Source organism: Mauremys mutica, chromosome 9, assembly GCF_020497125.1.
Source record: "Mauremys mutica isolate MM-2020 ecotype Southern chromosome 9, ASM2049712v1, whole genome shotgun sequence".
Lineage (NCBI taxonomy): Eukaryota > Metazoa > Chordata > Testudines > Geoemydidae > Mauremys > Mauremys mutica.
The window spans coordinates 29,183,985-29,205,788 of record NC_059080.1 but is presented as its reverse complement, the minus strand read 5'-3'; the positions used below and the strand labels follow the sequence as shown (position 1 = coordinate 29,205,788).

The 21,804-nt window shown below is 42.3% G+C and overlaps 1 protein-coding gene across 1 annotated transcript in view; it reads left to right on the top strand.

Moving 5' to 3' along the window:
• CHM (CHM Rab escort protein) overlaps window positions 1-21,804 on the top strand; it is a 151,959-nt gene that overhangs the window by 19,616 nt on the left and 110,539 nt on the right. The window contains exons 2-3 of the mRNA XM_045031223.1: window positions 5,856-5,922; window positions 20,716-20,788. Coding sequence (XP_044887158.1) covers window positions 5,856-5,922; window positions 20,716-20,788 — 140 coding nt within the window. The remainder of the gene's footprint in view (window positions 1-5,855; window positions 5,923-20,715; window positions 20,789-21,804) is intronic.

Genomic DNA, 21,804 nt, shown 5'->3' with positions numbered 1-21,804 from the left:
ATAGGAATAAAATATACCTACTACTACTAATTATTTAAAACAGCCTATTTGTCAGTTATGTCATTCAAGTTTGTCAGTGTGTTCAAAACGGTTTTAAACACAGGATGTGACATAGTCATGTCATTTAAGGTGTTAAGTAGTTGAATTGGAATTGGCACCTAAATTGTTGTTTATGAAAGTAGCCATGATAACTGATACTTAGGAGGCTTGGATCCTGGCATCTTTAGGGTATATTACAGTAATTAGCTTTTCTTATAGAACAAAAACTTCTGCCATACCTCCTCAAATTATAATCTTGTCAAATCTTGCAAACTCTTCAGGCTTAGTTGGTAGTTGGATGGGAAATTTCAAGCATAAATCTAAAATAGTGGTTCATGATTCTTCAGATGGTACTTCTTCCTTTGATTAAACTCTGAAGTGGTTCCCCGGGTATTGCATTAGGTGCACTGTTTCTGGAGGCATAGCATCTTTCAGATAAGATGTAAACCCAAGGTCCTGACCACTTTTAATTATTAAAGAACCCTGTGCATTTTGCTCAAGATCAATTTAGGACAGCTGTTCTAGCCAAATTTCATGTGGGTAATTACATTCTGTGTATCAAAAACTAGCCCTGCATTTTCAATTGAATACAGTAGTCATCTGCTGTGCTAAGTAGTTACCTGGTATTGCTGTTACTTTCATCCTTGGAGACTGCTGCACTTCAATGGTGAGCCTGCATGTTTATAGTTTGTAAAATGGTTTTGGATGTTTGGGGTGTGTGTAAGGTGGTAAATGTAAAATAAGATTATTAGATTGCAAATGCTGGTTTTGAATTCTTTGTATGCATTGCTTTAAGATTTAGAGGCTTCTGAAACTGGTAGTGGGGCCAAATGGCATAAACTACAGGTGTTGTCTTTTGAAATAAGATATTCTGGTACATTGCATGGTATATCAGTGAGAGAGAGCTGGAAGCTTATGCATAATATGATTTGTAAATGGTCATCAATATGCTAACTGGCTCAATGTGCACATAGAAATGGAACATTTCTTGTAAATTTGAAACACTGCTACAGGGAAGCTCAGTGCCTACTATTTGAAGTGCCCTTTGCCTATGGAATTGTCTAGTAACCAGAATGAACTTTCCCAGAATGGATGCAACTGTTTTTTTTCTAAGATAAAAGCCATGTATAGCATGGTATTTCATCATAGTAAAGTAGTCAGTGACACAACAAAGTTGCACTGAATCTTCATAACTTTTTCTGTTTTGCTAGTTAAGATGACAATTTTCACCATCCCTCGAAGTGATAGGTCTTAAAAATGAAAAGGTTGCAAGAAAATCTGAAATTTTACCTTAGTGCACATGATGATTTGAAATAGAATAGCCCATGGTTCACGCTGATTCCTGAATAAGGAAGACATTGTCATATTTTGTTGACATTGTACAAAAGTCATTAATTTGATCATCTTTAAGACTGGGTGTAGGCATTTGGTTGCAACTGAGTATTTTAAAAGTTATACAGACAGCATACTGTATTTAGTACTTAACTGTACTGGGCAAAAGTAACTTCAAGGAAAATGAAGCTGTTTGAAAGGGAAAGTATTTTTCCATTTAGGCTAGCTAAATATTTTGTAATGCTTTTTTCTTTTTTTTCTGTAATCTGATTTTTGTAATTTGTGAGAATAAAGTGGATAATAATGCTAATTTAGTTCTGAGGGGGAATGGAGGAATTTTTACCTGCTCTAGAGAACCTGAGCATAGTAGAAGAGTTGTGTTCCAATCAATGTCTTAGGACCCAGGGGAAAGGAAGCAATTGAGTTTGCATTCTATAGTTCCAAATCCAGCAGTCTTTATTCTGGCAAATAATTTGTTGATTTCAATGTGACCTATCCCTAAATAAGGACTTGAGGCCATGTTTACGCTATGGGGAGTATAGTGGGATAGCTACGGCACCACCCCATAAAGGGGATGCAGCCTGCAGTGACAAAAGGGGTTTTTCTGTGATGTAGGAGCACCACCTTCCTGAGCGAAAGTAGCTAGGTCGACGGAAGCATTCTCCTATTGATTCAGCTGCTTGTACATTGAGGGTTAGGTTGGCATAGCCATGGTATTCGGGTGTAGATTTTAAGTGTGGACTAGACCTGAGTTCAAGACCATAGAATATGGCATTTGATGTCTAGATCCTCCTAATGTTATCTAGTCTTGGGTTCTAGGGTTAACCAGGACTAGGCAAAACATTTTTAAACATAATACTCAATATTTTAACTTTTTTTTTAATCTAGTACAAGTCTTCAGTTTTTCCTAGGGTTTGAGCTGTCTCAGGGATTGGCAACCTTTGGCCCGCGGCCCGCCAGGGTAAGCCTCCTGGCGGGCCGGGCCAGTTTTTTTTACCTGCAGCGTCCACAGGTTCGGCTGATTGCCGCTTCCACGAGCCGCGGTTTGCCGCTCCAGGCCAATGGGGTCTGCGGGAAATGGCATGGGCTGAGGGATGTGCTGGTCGCCACGTCCCACAGCCCGCATTGGCCAGGAGCGGTGAACTGCGGCCAGTGGGAGCAGCGATTAGCCAAACCTGTGGACGCTGCAGGTAAACAAACCGTCCCAGCCCGCCAGGAGGCTTACCCACTGAATGCTGCAAACGTATATGAGTTTGTCAGTTTAACAAAGACATGCTTCAAACCAAACACACTGCTTCAGGTAGAATAAACAAACAAATTTATTAACCACAAAAGAGATTTTTTTTAAGTGATTGTAAATCAAAGCACTAAGATTTGGTGGAATGAAATAAAAGCAGAATGCTTTCTAAGCTGATCTTAACACTTTCAGTGCCCTTACAAACTTGGATGCTTCTCACCACAGGCTGGCTGGTTGCCCTTCAGCCAGGCTTTCGCCTTTGATCAATGCTTCAGTCGCTTGGTGGTGGTGTCTGTAGTTGGAGGTGGAAGAGAGAGAGAGGGAGGGCATGGCAAACGTCTCTCCCGTTTATCATGTTCTTCCCTCTTGGCTTTGCCCCCACCCCAAGGTAAGGTGAACATTACCTCCTCATAGTCCCTGACTGACCAAGGGGGCGGGGGGTGACTCACTCGAGAGTCCAACAGATCCTTTGTTGCTGCCTAGCCAGTGTCCTTTGTTCCTGTGAGGCTGGGCTGGGTTTGTTCCATACATGCCCTGATGAGGTGTGAACTGCCCCTCTGGTCCTGGAAAGTTTTGCTTGGGCTTGTTTTAGCCATGACAACACATTTTCAGCCTCAAAACTATATACATGAAATTACAACCTATAGCATTAACAGTATTATAACAACAATGCTCAGTGCATCATGAGCCTTCTGAAGACATTTGACATGGCAAACTTTGCATAGGATACCACACAATCATATTATAAGGATGAACATGGAGGTGCAGGGGGTGCCCCGGAGATACAGAGTGGCACAGTAGGCATCTTCCATTGTGAGTTAAATGTTCTTTTGATGGACCACTCAATTTGAATAGTCCCTCCAAGATGTGCTGGCTAACTACCTTGTGTGTGTTAGCCCAGGAGTAAACATTTGAAATCCAGGTTTAGAGCCAATACTCATAAGTTCAAATACAAAAATGATACATGCATATAAATAGCATATTCATATTCAACAAATCATAACTTTTCCATAGTCACCTTATTTGACAACCTTTGTACAATATTTGTTGCAATTATATTAGTGGTAGCAACAATGATCTACATGGTCATATTTTAATCAGATAACGTCATAGGTTCTACATTATTTTATTCAATGTTTTTATGTGTAAAATGTGTATTGTATAACCTGCCATTGTAAAAAGATGCACTGGTGAAAAGAGCATTGTCATAAGCGAGTGTGGTGAATGCATCCCCCCTTTATTCCATTATTTCTTATGGGGGAAAAATTCCACGATATACGTTGTTTCGGTATCCATTGCCCTTTTCAAGAACGCAACCCCAATATATTCAGGGGACCCTTCTATAGTGTTTTTCCTGCGGATTTAACTCGCCTGCTATACTGACCTAATAACTCCGCCTCCCCAAGAGGCATAGTGCTTAGATCAATGTAGTTAGGTTAACGCAGTGTCCGTACAGACACTGTGATGCTTACATCGTTTGTTGCTGCCTTTGACAGCTGGAGTCCCACTGTCCCAGGGCTGACGGCGGTGCCCCAGGATTGTCCGTTCCCCAGAGTGCCCTACTTAAGTCAGTGTAGGCACTCCTGGCGAGGGTGTGCACAGACAATAGAAGGAGCACAGTGTGGACGCAAAGAGCCTATTTAATTACTGTGGTGGCTGCAGGTTGACCTAACTTCTTAAGTAAACTTAATTTTGTAGTGTAGACATGCCCTAAAAAAGAGTTCCTCTCACCAGTTCAAGCAGAACTGATGTTAATTTCCTTAGAACACTTTTAAAGTTAGTAACTACTTGTCCTTATAACCTTTTAAGATGCTACATGATGTATCTGAAGCGAATTATCAGGTTGCTAAGATGAAGAAACCTTACTATGTCCTTTTTAAAGAGTAAAACTGGTTTTGTGCCTGAGGAAATGGAGAAGAGAGAGGACTTATAGTTCTCCTTAGTTTCTTTCTCTCTAGCTGAATATGTAGTTTAAGTAGCTCTAACAGAAATCAGGTCATGATTCCTAAGAATGGGTGACAGTAAATCTTATTGGGTCCCCTGTAATTAGGCAATCAAAATATTTGAAAGAGAGAATATTTGAAAGTTTGAATTGGGCTGGTATGTGGCAGTAAGGTATACCAGTGTCTTTTGTGCTACCACTTTGCTTTCCAAAGCTTTAGCTTTAATTTTTAAGTCTATAGTTTTTATGGCTGAGATGCACTCAGGCCTTGTCTACACTGCCACTTTACAGTGCTGTAACTTTCTCACTCGGGGAGTGAAAAAAACACCCCTCTGAGTGCTGCAAGTTACAGTGCTGTAAAATGGCAATGTAGACAATGCACCAGCGCTGGGAGCTACTCCCCTCCTGGAGGTGGTGGTGTGGTGGTTTTTTTTGTTTTGTTTTGTTTTTTTTAATAGCGCTGGGAGAGCTGCGCTGGTGTGGGGACTCCCAGCGCTAGTACTGCAACTACACAGCCATATTAAAGTGCTGCCGCGGCAGCGCTTTAACTTTGCTAGTGAAGACATGCCCTCAGTTTCTTTTTGAAGCTAACTATTGCAGTTGTAGCTTCCTGCTTTTGAAGAACCTGAAAGAATAGCTGTAAGTGGTATGAACTGCCCCATTCATTTCAATTAGTGCTGACTCAAAGGAATGATGCTCAAAGGAATCTAGCAGTGTACAGAGTACCTGTTGAGTGGGGCGTAGAGTCTAGGGAATGTGCATAGTCATATTTTAAATGTCTACCTAATCTGTGATGTCATAAATGATGTCTCACGTAGGCAGAGTATTTAGTAGAACTCTACCATCATTTATCAATTTTGATTCCTGGGCTGAAGTATAGTGAAAATAACTTTATTTTCAAATAACTCAGGGTCCGTATCAGTGAGGTAGACGCTTCTGAGCATCCCATAAAGCTTCAGGCAGTATCACATAGGAAATGCTGATATCAAGTTACTTAGGAGAGGCTCATGACAAGATTCCGCAAAGAGAAGCTAATAGCATTTGCAAAGACACAATGCTGTGTAATGTAACAATGAATAAATAAATTCTGTGGCTATGTTCTGTAAGTTCCTTAGGATGATATTGAAAAACCTCTTATTGACACTGAAATTTTGTGTTTGATATTTTAGCATGAATGTGTAAAGGCTTAATCTAAAAAGATGTGAGCCTTTTTGGCTAAATTGTATGGCACTGACATAGTAACTCTCTTATTCTATTTAATACACGCACTTTATAAACTGTTAACTGTTAACCATTATTTTATAGGTTTGCCTGAATCTATCATTGCATCTGCATGCTCAAGAAGTGGCCAAAGGGTTCTACATGTTGACTCGTAAGTTACTCCAGTGATATACTTAAGTGTTCGGAAATAGATTAAAATCTCTAACTTGAACTGATTCTATGATTCTAAAAATGTAGCCAAAGTTACTGTTGCAAATCTGCTTTTTTTGGGGGGGTGAGTGAGGGGGAGAGCTTTGTGAGAATCTCAACATGAACCATTACCCAGCTACATATCTTATGGGGCAAAAGATAGTGTCTGGATTCAAGTACAAGTTGCTGAACTGAGTACAAATGTAGGTGCCTAAACTTAGACACTAAGGGCTTGTATACACACACAAACTGCTACAGTGGCATTGTCTCAGCTGTGCCGCTGTAGCATTTCAGTGAAGATGCTACCTATGCCAATGGGAGAATCCATCTCCCCGAGGGGCGGTAGCTAGGTCGATGGGCGAATTCTCCTGTTGACCTAGCGTTGTCTACACTGGTGGTTGGTCGGTTTAACTGCATCGCTCATGGTTGTGAACCTTTCACATCCCTGAGTGGCATAGTTAAATGGAGCTATTTCCTAGTGTATACCAGGCCTTAAATTAAAGTGACTTGGTTTTCAGAGTGCTGAGCACAGGTTGCTGCTGTTGACTTTAATGGGAGTTGAGTGCCCAGCCTGTAGTGCCAGGTCACATTTTTAGGTGATTACCGTTAGATACCCAAACTGGAAGACTTTGGTGAGACTATCCTGAAAACTCCCTACATCAAGTTGCCTTTTTTTTTTTTTTAAACCTTTCATGCACTTCTTTAACAACTCTCTACTCGGCCTCTGTCAAGGCTGATTCCCCACTCTGGTGCGTCGAGTGCAGAAGGTGGGGCCCACAAGGACTCTAAAAAGTTAATACTGGCCACTCCAGGCTTGTATTAAACTCCCAAGGTTACAGCTTTTCTCTGACCTTGGATTGGTAGATGCTGCCGTCACCCAAGTGCAAAACCCCTTTGACAACCCAGGAAGGCGCACTTGAGAATTTCTTCCTGTGGGGTACCCTCAAGCCCTTTCACCCCCGCATCCCCCAGGAAGAGCTGAGAAGAAAAACAAAGGAAATCAACTGTTGCCACCAGCTAATTAAACAACATGTGCACATACCTCTTAGAACACACAAATCCAATTCTGTTCTTAAAAAAGGTAAATTTTATTAATAAAAAAAAAAAGTCTGGGATTTAGGCTTTTGCTAGATTAAAAAAAATAATTACAAGGATTAAGCATGAAGAATAGCTCTCTTGAGGTCCAGCTTAAAGGTTACAAGCTAAACAAAAGCACCTGGGGTTAGCACAGAGGAATCCACAAGCCATAAAGAAATAAAAGGGATAAACCTAATTGCGTCTTCCTAAACATTTCCTGATCCACTTACATATCTGCATTTTTAAATGAGTAGTTTCTAGGTATGATACTGATAATTTTTCATACTTGGCCCAAGCTTCTCACTGCATAACTGCTCCCTGTCTGCCTCTCCCCAAGAACAACAACAGACAAAAGGGGAGTCTTGTTTCAACTTTAAAAAGTTCTAGCCTTTCCACTGGCTCTTTTGGCCAGGTGCCCACTCACTTCCTTTTACCTATGCATAGCAGTGAGACTTTTTAACACTTTACAGGTCAAGCAGTTAAAGAACAGCTACTAAGAGGAATTTTATAGCTAGCTGGCTGGCTGGGTTCATAAAAGGGAGCTCTCCCTCCCCCCTCTTCATTTATCACAGCCTCCTTAGCTTGGTCTTGACCAGTCTCTAGTTTCTAGCCTTCTGTTGTTGCTTTACAGTTTTTTCTCTCATCCCTGCTGTCATTTATCCAAGAGCTTCCAAGTGTCATGAATTTATTGAGACACGTGTTTGGCAGCCGTGTCGCCTGCAGTTCAGCTTCACTCATCTAGAAGGTGTAATTCCACCTGTGGCCACTGGAGGCTGCTGTGGAGGCAGACTTCCAGTGGATTGTCTAGATAAGTTTTCATACCAAGCTCATCACCGAAGTATCTGAACGCCTTCCGATAGTACATTAAGCAACATGATTATGACTAACATCTGTTGTATTTGTTGGCTCATCCTCTGCCCACCAGTATTGCTTGTCTTGCTTGGGTTCATCTTCAGCCAGCTGTTTATCCATGAGCTAATCTCATGCAAGCAGTAGGCCATTTTGGTGGTAGTGATGAGGTGGTAGGCGGTGAAGGATAGGTAGAAGCATATTACTGGCATTGAATCTGTCGTCGGACTAGTTCATCTAGTTGCTGCACGTACATGTTGAGAAGAATTAGGGTATGTCTACACTACGGGATTATTCCGATTTTACATAAACCGGTTTTGTAAAACAGGTTGTATAAAGTTGAGTGCACGCGGCCACACTAAGCACATTAATTTGGCAGTGTGCGTCCAAGTACCGAGGCTAGTGTCGATTTCCGGAGCGTTGCACTGTGGGTAGCTATCCCATAGTTCCCGCAGTCTCCCCCGCCCCTTGGAATTCTGGGTTGAGATCCCAGTGCGTGATGGGGCAAAAAACATTGTCGTGGGTGGTTCTGGGTACAGCCTCACCCCTCCCTCCGTGAAAGCAGCAGCAGACAACCGTTTCGCGCCTTTTTTCCTCGGTGAACTTTGCAAACGCCATAGCACACCAAGCATGGAGCCTGCTCAGCTCAAGACAGCAATCATGGACGTTGTAAACACCTCGCGCATTCTCGTGAAGTCTATGCTGAACCAGGACCTGCAAAACCAGGCGAGGAGGAGGTGGCTACAGCAGCATGGCGACGAGAGTGATGAGGACATGGACACAGAATTCTCTCAAACCGTGGGCCCCTGCACTTTGGAGATCCTGATGGTAATGGGGCAGGTTCTAGCCATTAAACGCCGATTTTGGGCCCGGGAAACAAGCACAGACTGGTGGGACCGGATAGTTTTGCAGGTTTGGGACGATTCCCAGTGGCTGTGAAACTTTCGCATGCGTAAGGGCACTTTCATGGAACTTTGTGACTTGCTTTCCCCTGCCCTGTAACGCCAGAATACCAAGATGAGAGCAGCCCTCACAGTTGAGAAGTGAGTGGCAATAGCCCTCTGGAAGCTTGCAACGCCAGACAGCTACCGGTCAGTCAGGAATCAATTTGGAGTGGGCAAATCTACTGTGGGGGCTGCTGTGATGCAAGTAGCCAAAGCAATCATTAAGCTGCTGCTACAAAAGGTTGTGACTCTGGGAAATGTGCAGGTCATAGTGGATGGCTTTGCTGCAATGGGATTCCCTAACTGTGGTGGGGCGATAGATGGAACCCATATCCCTATCTTGGCACCGGAGCACCAGGCCACCCAGTACGTAAACCGCAAGGGGTACTTTTCAATGGTGCTGCAAGCACTGGTGGATCACAAGGGACGTTTCACCAACATCCACGTGAGATGGCCGGGAAGGGTTCATGACGCTCGCGACTTCAGGAACACTACTCTGTTTAAACGGCTGCAGCAAGGGAATTACTTCCCAGACCAGAAAATAACAGTTGAGAATGTTGAAATGCCTGTCGTTATCCTGGGGGACCCAGCCTACCCCTTGATGCCATGGCTCATGGAGCCATACACAGGCAGCCTGGACAGTAGTCAGGAGCTGTTCAACTACAGGCTGAGCAAGTGCAGAATGGTGGTAGAATGTGCATTTGGCCGTTTAAAGGTGCGCTGGTGCACATTACTGACTCGCTCAGACCTCAGCCAAACCAATATCCCCATTGTTATTGCTGCTTGCTGTGTGCTCCACAATCTCTGTGAGAATAAGGGGGGGACCTTTATGGCAGGGTGGGAGGCTGAGGCAAATCACCTGGCTGCTGATTACATGCAGCCAGACACCAGGGCGATTAGAAGAGCGCACCAGGAAGCGGTGTGCATCAGAGAAGCTTTGAAAACCAGTTTCATCACTGGCCAGGGTAGGGTGTGACTGCTGTGTTTGTTTCCCCTTGATGAACCCCCCCCCCTTGATTGACTAATTCCCTGTAAGCAACCCATCCTCCCCCTTCGATTACAGCTTGCTTAAGGAAATAAAGTCATTATCGTTTAAAAATCATGTATTCTTTATTAATTCATTATAAAAAGAGGGAGAGAACTGACAAGGTAGCCTGGGTGTGGTTTGGGAGGAGGATAGGAGGGAAGGAAAAGGACACTTAAAAAAAAATTCACAATGACAGCCTTTTAGTTGGGCTGTCCACGGGGGTGGAGTGGGTGGGTGCACGGAGCCTCTCCCCATGCGTTCTTACACGTCTAGGTGAGGAGGATGTGGAACATGGTGAGGGGTGAGGGTGGCTATACAGGGGCTGCAGCGGCACTCTGTGATCCTGCTGCCGTTCCTGAAGCTCCACCAGATGCCGGAGCATGTCAGTTTGATCACGCAGCAGCCCCAGAGTTGCATCCCGCCACCACTGATCTTCCTGCCACCACTTCTCATCTCGAGCGTCCCTCCTGTCCTCACGTTCACTGGCATCTTTCCTGTAATTTGATACCACGTCCTTCCACTCATTCAGATGAGCTCTTTCATTGCAGGTCACTACCATGATTTCCGAGAACATTTCGTCTTGTGTCTTTTTTTTTCCACTGCCTTATCTGAGATAGCCTTTGGGATGGAGTAGGGAGGCTTGAAAAATTTGCAGCTGCATGAGGGAGGGAAAAAAGGGAGAGAAGTATTTAAAAAGATGCATTTTACAGAACAATGCTTACACTCTTTCATGGTGAACAACACTATTCACCTTACATAGCACATGTGATTTCTTAATATTGAGTGCATGCGGCTCTGGTGTTAGAGATCTCACAGACGCAGGTCCGGGCAGCAGAATTCGGCTTGCATGCGGTCATGGTAAGCCATTGTCTTTCGCCTTCTGCAGCCTTCATATATCCAGCGCCCTCCTTTACCAAATAGCAAGCAAAGCCCGTTCAGTGCTGCTTCTTTCCTGTTAACATGCAGCAGCAGAAACCACCCCCCCATCCAATTCTCTGGGATGATCGCTTTACCCCTCCCCCCCACCGCATGGCTGGTATCATGGAAGATCACTGCTAAACACCCCCCTCCCACCTCCCCACCGCATGGCCCGGTAGGAATGTCCATCTCTGTCCCCTTAATTAAATTCCTGAATTTTAACCAGGTTACCATGAACGATATCACTCTCCTGAGGATAACACAGCAAGATAAAGAGCGGATGTTGCTTGAATGCCAGCAAACACCAGGACCATACGCAGCTAGGCTTTGTCATGCAATGATACCAGATTACTTTGCTACATGCATGGCGTGGTCAAGTGTCCTACCATGAAGGACGGAATAAGGCTGCCCTGCCCAGAAACCTTCTGCAAAGGCTTTTGGAGTACCTCCAGAAGAGCTTCATTGAGATGTCCCTGGAGGATTTCCGCTCCATCCCCAGACATGTTAACAGACTTTTCCAATAACTGTACTGGCCGCGAATGCATCCTAAGTCCTCAGGGCAAATTAATCATTAAAAAATGCTTGCTTTTAAACCATGTCTTATATTTACAAGGTACACTCACCAGAGGTCCCTTCCATGGCTTCATTGTCTGGGATAGTTGCTTGGGAGGGCTGGGAGGGTAATTCCGTCACGGTGAGAAAAAGCTCCTGGCTGTTGGGGAGAACGGAGTGCTGTGTGCTCTCTGCAAGCTCGTCCTCCTGTTTCTCCTCCTCATCTTCCCTGTCTGCAGAATCCTCAGCCATGGCTGCGATTACCACCCCCACCTTGGAATCCACGGACAGGGGTGGGGTAGTGGTGGCGGACCCCCCTAGAATTGCATGCAGCTCTGCGTAGAAGCGGCATGTTTTCGGCCCTGCCCCGGACCTTCCCTTTGCGTCTTTGGTTTTCTGGTAGGCTTGTCTGAGCTCTTTAACTTTCACACGGCACTGTACTGAGTCCCTGGTGTGGCCTCTCTGCATCATGGCCTTGGAAATTTTTTCAAATGTTTTTTCATTTCATCTTTTGGAACGGAGTTCTGTTAGCACGGAATCCTCTCCCCATACAGCGATCAGATCCAGTACCTCCCGTGCAGTCCATGCTGGAGCTCTTTTTCGATTCTCAGGAGACTGCATTGTTACCTGTGCTGATGAGCTCTGCGTGGTCACCTGTGTTGATGAGCTCTCCACTCTGGCCAAACAGGAAATGAAATTCAAAAGTTCACGGAGCTTTTCCTGTCTACCTGGCCAGTGCATCCAAGTTCAGATGGCTTTCCAGAGCGGTCACAATGGTGCACTGTGGGATAGCTCCCGGAGGCCAATACCGTCGATTTGCGGCCACACAAACCCTAATCCGATATGGTAATACCGATTTCAGCGCTACTCCTCTCGTTGGGGAGGAGTTCAGAAACTGGTTTAAAGCACCCTTTATATTGATATAAAGGGCCTCATTGTGTGGACGGGTGCAGGGTTAAATCGGTTTAACGCTGCTAAATTCGGTTTAAACGCGTAGTGTAGACCAGGCCCCAGAGAGAGAATTTATCCTTGTGTGACTTCACAAGTGAGGGGTCTGGTAGGAGAGATGTAGTTTCCCATCACTACTTGTTGGTATGTCCCTTTAGAAAAGACTCATTGTTTTAGTCTTCCTCTTTCCTCGCACCTCTTTCTGGTGAGACAGCAGTATCTCATGGTTGACAGTGTTGCATGCTGCAGAGAGGTCCCAGGGGTTGATATCCATTGACAGCTGATCATCCAAAAAATACCACTAAAATGATTTCAGTTCTGCTTCTTCTTTGAGTCTTAAGAGTGCATGTGGTTCACATTTGCAAACGTTTTCTCTGCAACCATTAGGGCTAGATGCTTTTTCATTTAAAAAAAAAAAAAGCTGTGATTGTCATGCAATGTGATTCCAGCAGTTGGGGTTTAAAGAAAATACTAAAAATTATGAAAACTCATACAAATTGGTCAGCTAGTGGGAACAAAAGGTGAGTGAGCTCAGTATTAGCACCTGCCCTGGCTCCACACTGTGCACCCCAACCCCCAGCAAGACCCTTTGTATCTGCAGCCAGACCTCTGCCCCCCAAAAGACCCACTGCTTCATAGCCAGACCCCAGCTCTCTGTCTCCCAGAAACCTCAGCCAGATTCCAGTCCTTTTCCCTCCAGGGAGACCACAGCCACGAGTTTCCCAGCTACCAGGGCCCAGACAAAAACCAGCACCCATCCAGCTACTTCAGTTCCTCAGACATCCCAGCACTCCATCCAGCTACCCCAGGCAACACTGAGATATCTGAGCCTTCCCAGTTACCTGAGACCTTCCAGCACTCACCTAATTTAGCAGTCCCAGACATCTGCCAGCACCTCCACCTAACCCAGCACATTAGATACTTATTTTCCTTCCTTCGTGCCTGAGCCATGTAGCTGCCAAGCTTTGTACAGCTCCCTGTCCTCATCGTCCTCCCTGCCCATAGCTGGTTGGGGAAGAGTATATTGTCCATAAAACTGAAATTTAGAGTCATATGCAAATTATATGAAAATATTCAAAATTAGTTTATTAAACATTCCAAAACTGTCACATAGAGATGCACAAAACTTGCCTCAGTCAGTTCTGGAAGTAGCAGCAAAAAGGGACTGTACAGTGAGGGGAGATGGGGCACTTCATGAACAGAATAGGGTTGTTTAGCAGTGGGAGATGATGTGCATCAACCTGGCCCTTGCTACGGTGACCAGAGACCATCACCCAGGGTATCCCAAAAACTCTGGCAACTGGCCAGTCCCTAAATTGGTTAATCCTAAAGTTTTACATCCTAAGATTATGGGACATCACAGTTCAATACTTCAGGCTCCAAGTTTAATGTAATTTGAAATTGCGTTGAGTGGAGAATGTCCTGTAGATTGGAAATATCTTTTTCTTTAAGAATCTTTAACTACATCATCAAGAAACATGTAGTAGAGAATCTGCAACAGTGCCCGCAAAGAGGGCGTAGGATCCTAAAAGGTGCTGAATCCTGTCAATCTCATTACTGTGCATGAGACATCCATAAAGACTTTAAACAGGAGCAATGTTAATTACAAACAGTACTTGGAACATGGAAAAATGCAAGGTCTGAAGAATAGTAAAATGCTACATTTGTAGGGGAATACAGTATGTATTTTAAAAAATAAACTTGACCATTAATAGGCACTTTTAAGACCTAGAATTACTAAATTATGATCAGTTAATTTTAGACTTTAGGTTTCACCTCCCACAGTAACACAATATTATGAATTTACTATTCTGTTCTTCGTTGAATTCGATAATTGCTTCTCATCTTATTTCTCCAACTTTAGTATATAGGGTTTATTAAGCTATGTAATAATAGTTGGCTACTGTAGCGTCAATTTAGAGTATCCATGTCTTTTTGGTAATGGTAAAAGACCTGCAAATTATAGCCTACAATATCACAGAAGTAGGCAGCAATTAGAACTGTGGAACGCAGATTTTTATTACTGTTTCCTTAGTTGTGTTTAGTTACATTCATACATGCTTTTGCTTTCATTTTAATGATGAAACTGAGAATTTCCACATCTAATGATACTCTTCTGCTGTGGAGTAAATTTTCCAAATCTTGTACAGGCTATAGGCTTGCCAGGTTACAATGCATCATAAACTAGAATTCATATGTTCGGAGGAAGGGGAATAGGACATGTTTATACTGTAAAAAAACCATTTAATAGGCAAATTTTCCAATGGTCATCTGCTATTTAATCTTAAAAAAAATTTAAGCACTTCTGTAAAAAACCATTGTCAAGGGCATTTTAGATTTTATTTGGGAGGAGTTATAGTTCTGCTAGACTTTTCAAGATTTTTTCTGACTTGAAATAGGAATATTCTTATTTTATTCTGGTGAAATATTCTATGATCTTCATTTCTAGATGAATTTACAAATTATTTAATCTTATTCAAATAACCAATCCAAATAATCTGTGTTCAAAATGTTGTGTTTTATATCTTGGGTTATTGTCTTTAGGATTATGGATTAAATTATTTCTAAAAATGAGAATTTGAGCCTACTAAAATGCTTATTTGTGTCAGACATTCATCATAATAGTGTATATCTGCCTTTCTCTGCAAATATTTAAAGAAGTTAGTTATAAAATATAGAATAGGTGTAAGTAAAATTTTGAAGTATATTGTGTGTTGCTTGCATTCATTACCATATGTTGATCATTGTACCACTTTTAATCTCCAACCACTGTTTGTATTGATCATACTATACCGCATAGATGATAATGGTAGACGGTTCTGAAGTGGTCCATTATAAAATCCTAAGTACTAGCCTCTGTTGATTTATAAACACTGTCCAAGCATCACCATCAACAGCAGCTAATCTTATTTAAAATAGTCATGTCATTGCAGTGTTGCCATAAATTCCTGTAGACAGATTTTAAACTCAAGTTAGCTTCTGCCAAAGTGTAATTGAAGGAGCCCTATTTCTGTGTGCCAGCTATCTGTCTCAATAAATGTAAAATCTGTGGTTCTTTTCAGAGAGCTACATTTACTGTAGATATTAATGAGCTGTTGACATGTGAAATTTCAAGGATAGATGTTAAGTGATTTAGAAAAGTAATTTGCAATTCAAAACTAGGAGATCGGCCTTTAGTTTAAACTGGAAGTTGCTAAAGGGAGGTATATCAAGACTAAAAGTTGATTACTTTGTGCACTGAATGCAGCTCCCACAATAAATGTTCATGCATATGGGACTTTTTTTCTTAGCATGTGCTGTGTTCTATTTTTATTGTACTCCTGCTTATTTTATGTTTGTTTTTTTTATCATGTTGGGGTGGATGGTGGAGATAGTTTTCCCCCTCAAGACTTCTTTCTTCATATCAGCTTTGTTTCTATTTAGTTTCTGGAATGAAGATTCAATTTAAATTGTTCCCTTGTCTTTCACAGAAAGGCTTATCTAAAATTTTAGAGTTGTTTTGGGTTTTTTTTTGTTTTTTTTTAATATATTCTTTTTCACCACTTCACACACACTGCAGATAAGATGCTGCTTCTCCTCCTGTTGAGATTTAGAGGTAGTTCTAAAGCTGTCAGTCAAGGGTAGGTAAAAGAAGATACCAAAAATGTTCTGCCTTTGTAAAGGGACTGTGGTAGTCATCTCAAATGCTCCTGATTTGTTTGTTTCAGTGACTCTGGGCATATTAGCAGTATGAGTTACTTTAAATTCTTTGTGGAGAGCTTCTCTTTCTTTCACAGAGCAAAGAGAAATATCAGACTATGCACTGAACTCTTAAAGAGCTGTCTTCTCTTCCTCCACCTAAACAATAAATTGTGTAGCTCAAAAGCTTGTTTCTTTCCCCAACAGAAATTGGTCCAGTAAAAGATATTACCTCACCCACCTTCTCTCTCTAAAGCAGTGGTTCCCAAACTTGTTCTGTCGCTTGTGCAAGGAAAGCCCCTGGCGGTGCGGGCTGGTTTGTTTACTTGCCGCATCCGCAGGTTTGACCGATCGTGGCTCCCAGTGGCCACGGTTCGCTGCTCCAGACTGGGCAAGAAACCCTTAAGCCAGAGAAAGATTTGTAGCATGACCTAGGAAAAAAGTTGAGCAAGAACTTTTGGGTAGAGTACTGCCTGGAAAGGGGCTTGAAAGTGTGAGCAGCAAGCCACGGTCACTGGAGCTGGAGCTCCTGCTGTTTGAATCCTCATGTGTTCAGGGAAATAGGACTTTGTACATTTTTTTTTAAAAGAAACCGCATTACATCAAACTGGCCCGGCCCGCCAGGGGCTTTCCATGCACAAGCGGCGGAACGAGTTTCCAGGCAGTACTCTACCCAAACGTTTTCTCAACATTTTTCCAAGGTCATGCTACAAATCCTTCTCTGGCTTAAGGGTTTCTTGCTGCCCACTCTCTCAGCTTCTATGGTTTTTATGCTCTTTCTCTGACAGATGTACAAACCTACACAAAACAATAGCCAGCAAAACCCTTGCACCTGTGCCTTGCATGTGCCTTTGTTTTAGATGGTGACATGCACCTGTTTTGGAGGTGAACGGCCCTATTATTTTAGCTCTTTTTATTCTATAAAGGAGCGCAAGGGCTTCTTACAACTCTTAAATGAATGGGAATCGATGCACCCCCTACTTTTAAAGAAGTTTAATCCAACTCCCACCAGTAACAGAAAATTAATTTTTCTCCCTATTTTCTCCAATACTTTTGAAAACACTGCTATCCTTCCTTTTCAAGTGCAAAACTTGAGAACTCTGACTCTTCACATCAGAGGCTCTGAGCTTATGCCAAATCTTGTTGCTTCTCTGTTTGTTATATTTCTAAAATCTACCCTTTCCCCTCTGTCCCCAGTGCTTAAAATTCTGCTTCATGCCCTCATTCTTTCACTATAACATTCCTCTTTTTAGACTCCTGCACTCTTGCCTCTCCTTTTTTCAACACATCCAACATTCTGCACCTAAAGTTCTTTCCTGCCACTGTGAGGATGAAAGGTGTGTGACGTGATCATTCACTGACTTCCTGAATTTTTCCACATAAAATTCAAACCTCTCATCCTCACATCTAATGCTCTGCCTTTGAATTCTACTAGGCATGGTGTCCCTAGCCTCTGTTTGCTAGAAGCTGGGAATGGGCGACAAGAAATGGATCATTTGATGATTACTTGTTCTGTTCATTCCCACTAGAGGATGTGACATTGGCCACTGTCGGAAGACAGGATACTGGGCTAGATGGACCTTCGGTCTGACGCAATATGTTTTTTCTTATGTTCATTGTATTTCCCATCAGATTCCTCCATGCCACAATTTGCGCCATCCTCTTTTCACATGTTGTTGCTCTTCTGTCTCTGCTTCCCGCCTTCATCTTCATTCACTTTTCTCCTTGCTCCAGGTGTCAAGTACTCATTGTCCTCTCTCCTTAAAATTCCTATTTTATACGGGCACCCAAAGTGCGGTAGGCCCCTGTACGCTTCTGCCATCTGCATCTCTATAGTTTGTCCTGCCTCTTTATCTAAATTTATCACAACGGGTAAGATTTATAATATAATACAACTCATATTCTATCCTTACTCTTTACCCTTTCACTTATGTGAAGTTATGAAGCTAATAAATATTTAATAGTAAACCAGAGAGGGAAAAGGACCCTTCAGTAATGCATTGGTCTTTTGATTCCTCTCCAAGAAAAGTGAGGAAATTGGTTCTCTGGGTCAAAAGATTTAATTCAGATATCTTTTAACCTTGATAATTAAGAGTAAATGGCAAGAGTTTTGCCAAAAGAAATGAAGTGTGGTTATGGTTAATATTTTTCTCTTGGGAGCCAAGAAAGGAGCCGCCTGTTCTATTTAACTGTGTTTTGGAGCATGTAACTACGGCAGAATGGGAACTAATAAACACAAGAGTTTTAACAGGTAATTCATGAAGTAAGTCATTTTGTAATCAGCTTCTTAAAATCAATGTGGCAGTAGCTTCCCTTGCAGAAGACAGCTATTTTGATGAAAGGAGACTTTTTTTTCCCTGAGAAATCAAATAAAGGATAGACACATACAGGCAGCTCTCAGGAGAAATCATGAAGCATCAGCAGCTTTGACTTGTTTTACCACAGCTATTATGGCATGACATTCAGAAAGGCAGCCAGCCTAACAGAGACATATTCTACAAAAGATGTTACCTGCTGCTGCTTTTGTATTGCATGCATTTATAGGTGCTCTGAGTTTATTGACTTGATCCATCTCCTGGAATGACGCTGCTTGGTGTTACCTTTAGATTGAGGCCCAGGAAAGCTGATCAGCAGGAAATCATTTACATTCTCAGTGGGAATGTTTTGGTCTGGGATTTGTTAAACTGTTCATATAGACCCTCGATAAAATGGTAGTTGGCAGACCAAGAAAATATCCTACACATGGTTTAGCAGATGAGAAAGTTCAAACCCTTTCCAGAGCTAACGCATTCTTTGCCAGGCTTGATTACCTAGAATTTACGGAAGATATTCTGGGTTTTTCTACTAGTACATCATGGCTTCAGATTCCTCTCTTTCACAGACCTTGGGAGGCAGGCCAGTCCTCGCCCACAGCCAACCTTAAGCATATTCTCACCAGCAATCACACACCACGCCATAGTAACTCTAACTCAGGAACCAATCCATGCAACAAACCTCGATGCCAACTCTGCCCACATATTTGCACCAGCGACACCATCACAAGACCCAACCAGATCAGCCATAACATCACCAATTCATTCACCTGCACGTCCACCAATGTAATATACGCCATCACATGCCAGCAATGCCCCTCGGCTTTGTACATCGGCCAAACTGGACAATCTCTCCATAAAAGGATAAATGGACACAAGTCAGATATTAGGAATGGCAATATACAAAAACCTGTAGGAGAACACTTTAGCCTCCCTGGACACACAATAGCAGATTTAAAGGTAGCCATCCTGCAGCAAAAAAGCTTCAGGACCAGACTCCAAAGAGAAACTGCTGAACTTCAGTTCATTTGCAAATTTGACACCATCAGCTCAGGATTAAACAAAGACTGTGAATGGCTAGCTAACTACAAAAGCAGTTTCTCCTCCCTTGGTGTTCACACCTCAACTGTTAGAAGAGGGCCTCATCCTCCCTGATTGAACTAACCTCGTTATCTCTAGACTGATTCTTGCCTGCATATTTATACCTGCCTCTGGAAATTTCCACCACATGCGTCTGACGAAGTGGGTATTCACTCATGAAAGCTTATGCTCCAGTACGTCTGTTAGTGTATAAGGTGCCACAGGACTCTTTGTTGCTATTCCCTGAAGTAACTGAAGGACTTTTTTAGGTCAGTTTCTAGTCATGAACAATTAGACATTGTTTAGCAGACATCTGTCCTTCATGTGTTAACTAAGCAACATAGTAGAGCATCACCTTCTGGTTCTACAAAGAGACTGACATTTCTAATGAAGTCTTTGTCAGTACATATTACTCTTGTGAAAAACATCCTCCTTTAAACACGTGAGTTGGACTCAAACCCTCCTCTTAAACTTTTCTATTTCCAAATTCAATCTAGGAGGAATTGTATTATCTCTGGTGTAAAATGCAAACTGCTTTTTTTCTTATCTTTCTGAAAAGTTTAAATAATTTTTACTCAGTGTTTTTAAGCTTCTGTTATAGAATTTTTTAAAATACCCCTCCATGGGGGGTGGGGGAAGTACAAAAGAAATGAATAAAGTGCAATTAAAGGAACAGACTTCAGTTCAGGTTTCTATGGGTAGTAGTTTCCCCTATGCATGATTTAACAATTGTGGCAATATTTTAAGTCAAACCCTATCTTTCTTCTCAAACGTGAGACTTTAATTTATAATGTAACTTTACGGGTCCATTGAAGAACGCATTCTGGCTTTGGTCACTTTTGAAAAGTCTCAACGTGCTTTAGATAACTGGTATTAGTGTTAAATGCTATGAGGTAGCATTTTTTATTATAGATGTGGTAGAATCATTTTATTAGTATGTTTATATTATGCTTGCTTCCTTCCCATAAAAGTAACATTTAAGTTTTACTTAATCTCTTATTCATATAATGGAAAAGCTCACTAGTTAGTGTGATGTTTAGGAAGTGTCAATAGGAAAAACTTAAAAAGAGAAGCCAGAGGACCACCTACTTAAAAGGAAAAAAACAACTATTGACTTACTTTTTTGTGCTGAACTTAGTAAATTGACAACTTCTTTTCATGTGGGAAAGAGCAAGTATATTGGAGAGCATTCAATGAGATGTGACAAATCAGCAGAAATTGGCTCTTTTGGCTCAGAATATAGAACATGAAAATTATTTTTATTAACAGAATTACATAAAGTTCTGCACAGTCCCATAAGCAGCATTATAGGCATTCAGTAGCTATATTTTTGGTTTTCTTTCATCCAAGTTTCATTTTTTTCTTTGCAGGAGAAATTACTATGGAGGAAACTGGGCCAGTTTTAGCTTTTCAGGATTATTGTCCTGGATTAAGGAAAACCAGGTAAGGAACTAGAATGACTTTTCTTTCTCTCTCGTCAGGTTTGTAGTACAGTAACTCCTCACTTAAAGTCATCCCGGTTAATCTTGTTTCGTTATTACATTGCTGATCAATTAGGGAACATGCTAATTTAAAGTTGTGTAATGCTCCCTTTTGGCAGCTGCCTCTTTTGTCTACTGCTTGCAGGAAGAGCAGCCCCTTGCAGCTAGCTGGTGGGGGCTTGAAACCAGAGTGGACTGGCAGCCTTCTATCAGCTCCCCACTTCCCTAAATTCCCTGTGCAGCAGCTGCCTGCAGTTCAGCTGTGTCCCTCCCCCCACTGCCATGTGCTGCTCCTGCCCTCTGCCTTGGAGCTGCCCCCCGAGACTCCTGCTTCTGCTTGCTGTGCCTGGGGAGAGGGAAGGAAGAGGGGGGCTAATGTCAGGGTGTCCCCCTCCCCCCCTGCTCCTCACCCCGCTTACTCCATCTTCCATAGAGCAGGGCTCAGGACAGAGGGAGCTTGCAGCAGCTGCTGTCTCAGCAAGCTGATCTAATTAACAAGGCAGTGTACTTAAGGGAAATGTGCATATCTCCCTTCATTCCTGCTGCCTTTCAGAGTGAGAGTGTTAACCCTTGAGGGCTCAGCCAATTGCTAGTTCATCATTTAGCAGTAAGGGAAACATCCCACCCTCTGACTACTCCACCTCAACCAAGCTTCACAATCATCATCACTGTGTACCATTATTAAATTGTTTATTTAAAACTTGTACTCTGTGTGTGTGTGTGTGTGTGTGTGTGTGTGTGTGTGATATATATATATAGATAGATAGATAGAGATAAATAAAATAGTCTTTTGTCTGGTGAAAAAAATTTCCCTGGAACCTAACACCCTCATTTACGTTAATTCTTATGGGGAAATTGGATTCGCTTAACATCATTTGTCTTAAATCGCATTTTTCAGGAACATAACTACAACAGTAAGTGAGGAGTAACTATATTCTATTTTTTGTGAAAAAATACATACATAACCAATAACTTAGG